Source organism: Ptychodera flava, chromosome 18, assembly GCF_041260155.1.
Source record: "Ptychodera flava strain L36383 chromosome 18, AS_Pfla_20210202, whole genome shotgun sequence".
NCBI classification, from domain to species: domain Eukaryota; kingdom Metazoa; phylum Hemichordata; class Enteropneusta; family Ptychoderidae; genus Ptychodera; species Ptychodera flava.
The window spans coordinates 32,125,495-32,133,544 of NC_091945.1; the positions used below are offsets into that span (position 1 = coordinate 32,125,495).

At 38.8% G+C, this 8,050-nt stretch overlaps 1 protein-coding gene across 1 annotated transcript in view; it reads right to left on the bottom strand.

The window, feature by feature from the left end:
• The window catches only part of LOC139117399 (uncharacterized), a 37,775-nt gene extending 32,431 nt beyond the window's left edge, over nt 1-5,344 (bottom strand). Inside the window, exon 1 of the mRNA XM_070680484.1 lies at nt 4,820-5,344. Coding sequence (XP_070536585.1) covers nt 4,820-5,306 — 487 coding nt within the window. The 5' untranslated portion in view covers nt 5,307-5,344. The remainder of the gene's footprint in view (nt 1-4,819) is intronic.
• Nucleotides 5,345-8,050: the final 2,706 nt, after the last annotated feature.

Below are 8,050 nucleotides of genomic sequence, written 5' to 3' on the forward strand. Positions count from 1 at the left end.
ATGCTCACGTGTTCACACGTGAGCAAAAAATGACAGCAACTGACAACGTCGTGTAATAAAGAGGGACCGTTCACACATCTGTCGGTTTGTTTTGCGAATGCATGCAATCCTCAATGTTCTCCCCAGGCCCCGACGGCCCCGATCCTTTATTTTTTTCGCCCGATCCTGTTTCACATCCGGCGCCGATACTCTTTAGTAAATGTGGTTGAAGACCTATGTTTCTCAGCGGCGATTTTGTCACGCTCTTATTTCAGCAAGCTTTTCAAGTGTGAAACGGCCGTAGTGCCGATGAACACTGGCTAAGACTTCAATTCAAAAAGCTTGTACCGTACAGACACCGTCCATTTCATACAACGGACACGGTACACTCGAAGGCTCGGTGTTGCATTTTTGCCAGCGGACACTCAGTCAAAGCATCTATGCTATTGTCAACTGCCATTGCCGCCAATGTCTCGTACTTGTAAGGATCCGAAGGTCAGGAAAAGTGATTTCGATCAGATCTGGCTAAAATCGTACGATTGGTTGAGACAAATATCAGATGCAAAAAAGTATGGTACTCGCGTGCTCAGGTCGTTGCGTATCCGAGCCAAGTTAGCCATTTTGAGATCCGTGTACGTCCACATGACGTTGAAGCCATGTGTGTCATTTCCTGTCACGCATTCGTAACTTGCATGGATTCATTCGATTGACTTTAGAAGCAGTTGCGTTTGATCAAGTTTCAAAATCCGTGACCGTTTTAAAATATCAAAGGCACAATGAAATGAAGTAAAAAGAAACTGCACGAGCTAAAATCATCATTCGTGTGATCATCCGAATACAGCAGCTATGTACCGTACATACGGTTCTGTAGGCCTACTGTATAGTTCAAAGGTCGCGTGTGATCGAGATCTAGTGCGCCAGCGCGCTCCACACAAACATGCATGGCAGCCTACGCCGCGCAGTTGTCGAAGTTTTGTACGTTTGCCGAACTAAGAGTCGATGAAATTTCAAATCTTTCTCTTGGAAATACTTGGTATCATTTTTTCGGGCCTCCCTTTAGTATGTATTGAGTTTTAAAGTCAACGTATGTTTCTCTGCAGGCATGCTCCGCTGACTCCCATTGTAACTTAGTGCATTATTCAGTCCCGTGTCAACTTGTCATGGACGTAAAAAAAAGACGTTCATGGCTTTACCAATCCGGCTACAGACAAACATATAGTAACAGAGGGTCACATGAAAACGTGCCACCATTTGCCACCGATTATTTCGAACACTGATTACTTCTCATGTAGGCCTACTTTTGAATTTTCATGTTGGTATTGTGCAATATATTTACTAAATTGTGTATTGTTTGTATTAGTTCAATGTGTTTTTTTTCACTTTTGATGTTTTATTATTTATTTAAAGTAAATAGACAGGATTTTAATGTAAAAATAAATTGTATAGCTTGCCATTAATCACTGCTGAATGGAGAAAAATATTGAGAATGTCAGAAGTATATCTCATCACTGGAGTGCCTTGTGAATAGCCCTGGTGATATGTAAATTGTATGCAAATATTATGCAAATACATATGCTAATTAGCCGCCCGCCTTTAATTTTCATTTGTGGAGAACACTGGAGGTACTTTTTGCGAATTTGAGGAGACTCACTAATGTAATCGAAATTTGGTGGGAACTTCACTTGGAAGTTATCAGCACAGTGCAGTTTCTGAAATGTGCAGCATGTAAAAGTTGTAGTTCTGCCTACGTATACACTGTGATAGATTGCTCTGAATTATTGAAAAGGATGTTGAAATAAATATTACAACCCTCTATGTTCAACTGAAATTACTAAGGGATTGTTGAATGTTGACTTTTCTTTTTTTAAAATATGTACACGGTCCGCCATTGACAGCTCGACAGTCACTAACTTCCATTCAACATGCAACACAAAGGGCATTGCCTTCACTGATCCGGCCAGAAACACCGGGAAAAGCGACGCCATGTCGATGTTGATAGAGCGCATTTTCATATTAGAAGACAGAGACACATGAAATCGTATTTTTTGTATAGTTTAATATATTATGCAGCATTTCAACTAGAACCAAAAATGCCTCATCGCTAGTTTTGTTTTTATTTGGCAGAATAGAACATTGACCTTGCCAATCTGTCGCTGACCTTTGAAAATAAACTCTCGTAAACAAGCGGAGAAAACATATACAGTCTTATTACAACAATCGCCATAAAAATTAGTTTGTTGGAAAAAACTTGCATGCAATTTGAACTTTGATCAACCAATTTTGATCTGGAAATTTGAGCGAAAAAAATTTCATGCAGAAACTGGCTGAATGGTGCCAGTTCAAATCTTTTGTCACGTGACCGTGTCTTGAGAATTGGGTCACGTGACATCGCGTGCGTTCTGGCTGTGTTAAGTACATGTTGAAGTCTACACGGTGGGCTGATTTAAGTTGTGATCATTTTTTCTTACATGTGAAATGTTTGATTGAAAATGTGATCATATGTGTCAACGAACCACAGTCACTACCTTACATGTAAGTCCCCAAGACTTCGTCTGCGGGGACAAACAAAGGCATGGGTCACATGGGGCTACAGGAGCTACAGAACATTTTCTATTACTGTAACTTGCCACACATAATCTTTGGCTATCATATTGGATGCAATACATTTGAATTACTCAGTCTTTTACTTATGTTAGCTGCATTGTCTGTTTATAAAGGACAGCTAACAAATATCAGTGGTATTGTTGATTATTTAAGATATGAACCTATGTTTATCAAATATATTTCGAAAAGAGATTGTAATATCGTAATTGCTTTTGAAATGATAAAATTTACGTCTCTAAGAAAAACGGTACCGGTGTTCTGCCATCTATACTCATTGCCATCTACACTCCGTTTGACCTTTGACACATAACTGGCATATCACTCAATTGTTATGCAAATAAAATATCGCATTCAATCTATACTCTGCCCTTGACACGGCTCAGGGAAATCGGGAGGAAACATCTTTTACAAGTTGAATTTACGATCAATGGGCTGACTTGCCCAAGCAGAACCATGACAACGACTCAACAAAGCGAGGGCTAGTATAGTCTATGGCCAGAAGAAATGGTTGCAGGGAGTAATGATGGCAATGGATGGAGCATAGAATGATAGATGGCAGGAGTATAGATGGCAAATGCACTTGCCATCCATACTCCATTGCCATCTATACTCCATTGCTGTTGATACTTTGTTGTCATCCATACTCCATCACTATCTATACTCCAATGCTATCTATACTCCGTCGCTATGTATACTTAATTGCTTTCTATACTTAATTGCTTTCTATACTCCATTGCCATCTATACTCCAATGCTGTTGATACTTTGTTGTCATCCATATTCCATCACTATCTATACTCCATTGCTATCTATACTTAATTGCTATCTATACTCAATTGCTTTCTATACTTAATTGCTTTCTATACTCCATTACCATCTATACTCCATTGCTGTTGATACTTTGTTGTCATCCATACTCCATCGCTATCTATACTCCATTGCTATCTATTCTTAATTGCTTTCTATACTCAATTGCTATCGATCTATACTCCATTTCTATTTCTATTTTTTAACCTTGACAAGAAAGAAGTTTTGAAAGGTACACAATGAATTTTGAACTGAATTCATTTGCTCTTAGGCCGATTGATTTTAATCATTCACTGTTTGATTCAGAACAATGAAAACTTCACTAGGGTGTTTTTTTTATAATAAATAAAAAAACTGAGAAGAGACTTCTTGGGGCTGGTACATTATTTCTTTGTTCATTATATTTCACGAGGATTTATTTTGAAAATAAGTTTGACAATGACTCAACAAATCAAGGGCAAGTATAGTGTATGGCCGGTAGAAATGGTTGTACGGAGTATAGATAGCAGGAGTATAGAGGGCATGTGTACATGCCATTTATACTCCACTGCTATCTATACTCTTTTGCTGTCTATACTTTGTTGTCATCTATACTCAATTGCTACCTATGTATGATAGGTTCTGAACTGAATTTCTGATACGGAGCTTCATTGTAAAAGCTGCACTGACATATTTTTAATATACCAGAGGGACAGTGAATAAAGACGATTACTGTTGTGAGTTAACGGAATCATTGACAAATTCTGCCAGTCAGCGACTTTGGTAAATGGATGCTTGGAGTACAGCTTTCAATAATCAAGATTACAAACTAGAAACAATGCCTTTCACTTCGGGTGTTTTGCAAGAAAAAAATGTTAGAAATGGATCTGAAATATATTAAAGTATTAGTACATTACAGAGACAAATAAAAAAACCCAAAAACAATGAAAACATGACTGACAACACAAAAACTACTAAAATTCAGAACGTGAGTTCAACAAAAATATCAAGAATCAACCAATCGCCAGTATAGCTACGGGATCCGGGCCACTAGGCCTACCCATGCACTGTACACCCTGTGAAGTTCGTACATTGAGATCCGATCTGGAAACTGGTAAGCTTAGTGTGTGCAGTGGGTTCTGCAATGAAATCAAACATTTTATATCCTTTTGCAATTTCTTTAACATAGGGAAAACGATATTTTTTTCTGTTAATAAAAGTGGAGTATAGATGGCAAGAGAGCATAGATGGCACCTTACACTGCCATCAACACTCACACTGAGTGACAGTTATTTGCATAATAATGGAGTGACATGCCAGTGCATGTGTCAAAGGTCAAAAGGAGTGTAGATGGCAACGAGTATAGATGGCAGAGCACCTGTTGTAAAATTTTGCCACACTCTAAAACTTAAAAGTCTTGAAAAATGTATTGATTGTTGTATTCACTGTACCTGTGATCTCTGTGGCGATTTTCTCCACAACACGGCCATCAGCGATATCTGGGGGGTACAAAGTAGCCCCTCCAGTAGTCAGAGGCCGAAAAAGTAGCTCGTTCAGAGGCTGCTTTAAACACGCTGACAGAAGGCCGACGGAGTCGCTGAAGTAATCCGGCTTTAGAGGCACGTTGAGAATATGGAAATTCAATCTATCTACGTGTTCTGATGTCCATTTACTGGTACTGGTAGTGGTAGATTGACCACGAGTGCGGAGCGACGAGGTTGTTGATTCACCACTGCTGCTGCTGGTTGAAGCAAAAACAGAACTGCTTCGGAATATGCATGACGGTGTTGTTGTCTTGCGGAGACGAGCCTTATACTTCGCATGACTGCTGTCGCTGTCCGATACCCGTTTACGTTTTTGCTTTCCCATGCACGAGCTCTGCTCCTTCTCCGCTTCGACGTGCACACCACCATCATAGCCCCTCCAATCGTCGGCCATTTCTCGCACTATACATCACACTCCAAACAGTGGCGGCGCTCTCATGCTCCCGCTTTCATGAAAGACTCAGACTCCGCCGAACTACTTTTCTTGAAATAGTTGTCAGGATTATTAATTTACCCTATAATACCGCATCTATAAAGAAAGAAAGACATTACATCGAATGTACTATTGACAGGTAAGCTGTACTATCTGACTGGTCTGTGTAAGCCATCAATCCTCACACAGGCGCTCCTTAGCTTGGTAGTCTGCTAAATAGATCGATTTTCGGCTCGATCTATCGATCCCGTAGTCGATGTGCCTTGTTGGGTTGGTGGGATCACTCATGATGGAGGAATAAAATGTCGGATTGAGACAAAGCACACCAGACTTGTCTTCACACTAAAAATCGGAGGACATGCCAACATCCTGGTAATTTATTTACAAGAATGCACCTCATGAGGGCGCTATACACATTTATCGGTACCATCTACTATACAATGAGTTTTCACAGCTGTTGGAATGAGATTACAAAGAATGGATATTCTAACACCCCCACTTAATCTCATCTCCGCTTGTGAAAAAGTTTACATGACATGAAAAATATGCATATTTTCAATAGAAAATCTTGTATTCTCCATTGATGCCATGTTACATTTACGGACATCAAAATACAATTATCCAAAAACATAGTCTCTGAACTTTTCCAACTTAAACTTAGTTGATGGCTTTGTCAGTATATCAGCCACCATGTTATTTGTTGGACAATACTCCAAGACTATTTTACCACTAGCTAATTCATGGCGAATGAAATGGTAACGTATGTCAATATGTTTTGACCTTTGATGGTTTACTGGGTTTTTGGCTAAAGCAATTGTGCCCTGGTTGTCCTCAAAAATCAAAGCAGGCACTTTATGTGTGATACCAAAATCATTGAATAAGTGAATAAGATAAAGACATTCTTGAATAGTTGCTGCAAGTGCCATATACTCTGCTTCACAGGAGGACAGGGCAATAGTTGGTTGCTTCTTAGACTTCCAAGAAATAAGAGGACCTGTATTAGTTAGACTAAAACAGTATCCACTAACACTACGTCTATCATCTGTACATGATGCCCAATCTGCATCACTGTAACCCATTAATGTAAGACCATCATTACATTTCTTGAAACACAATTGATAATCAAGAGTACCCTTTAAGTATCTAAACACATGTTTAACTGCCATCCAGTGAGCTTTGAATGGTTTTGACAAATACTGTGACAGCTTGGTTACAATCCAACACAAATCTGGTCTTGTACATGTCATTGCATATATCAGACTGCCTACAGCCTCACGATATATTCTAGCATTAGCTAGTGTTTCATCATTACACACAAGCTTTTGTTCTGAGGGAGTAGACCTTGGTTTACATTCAGTCATTTCAAATCTTTCAAGTATTTTACACAGATACTTCTTTTGGTTCATTTAACAACACCATCACTTTGTTCAAAATGAATCCCCACAAAATAGGAAGTTTTCCAAGATCTTTCATTCTAAATTTAGCTTTCAGCATTTGTTTGACATTACACAATAAAGTATCATTGCTTGCGCCAATAATAAGATCATCTACCCAGATAAGTATTACAATCATACCATCATCAACCTGTTTTGTATACAAACATGGGTCAACGGAACTCTGTATGTAATCATTTTCAGATAAGTAATTGTGTAACATACTATTCCAATTTCTCCCTGATTGTTTCAAACCGTACAAAGACTTGTTCAATTTACACACAAGTTTACTGTTACCTGTATTTGGAATTTCAAAACCTTCAGGTTGCTCCATGTATATTTCACAATCAATTGGAGCATTAAGATATGCAGTTTTAACATCCATTGATGCAAAATCAAATCATACTGTGCAGCTACTTGCAAAAACATATGCAATGAAGTCATTCTAGCAGTTGGAGCAAAAGTTTCATTATAATCTACACCCTTCATCTGACTATACCCTTTTGCAACATATCTCGCTTTGTAAGTTTGGGAACCATCAGAACTTTCTTTAATAGTATACACCCAACGGCCCCCCACTGCTTTTCTACCCTCTGGTAAAGCAGTCAGGGTAAATGTGTCATTTTCTTTCAGAGAATTCATTTCATCTTGCATAGCAATTTTCCATTGTTCAGAGTCTGGGGCTCTGATTGCTTCTGAATAACTCTGAGGAAAATCAGAAATCCGGTAACAATAATCAACACTAGACATTACCTGATCATCTTCAAAATCAGTAACATAGTCACCTAGATATGCAGGGGTTTTTCTTACTCTGCTAGGATACCTTAAATTTGTGTCAGACGACTGTGGATCCGCAATCGCTTGGCCACCAGTTTCTGACATTTCGGCCCCATCTGAATTTAACTCAACTTCATCACTACGTGGTTTCAGAACGAAATCATCATCAGTATTCAAAATCTCAGTTTGAATTTTCTCATCTTGTTTCTTACAAGTAGTACCTTTCGTAACGAATTTCACAACTCTGTGTTTCATGACTTTGCCTGTTTCTGGATAGTACACCAAATATGCAGGACTACCCTTGTCATATCCTACAAAGATACCCTTAGTACACCGTGGATCTAATTTCTTCTTTTCATAACTATATGCATAGCATTCAGAACCAAAATACTCTCATGTTAGCTAAGTTTGGTTTTCGACCAGTAAAGGCAAAGAATGGCGTCTGATCAATAGCTTATTGTAACACCTGTTACGTATGTATGCAGCTGCCATTAC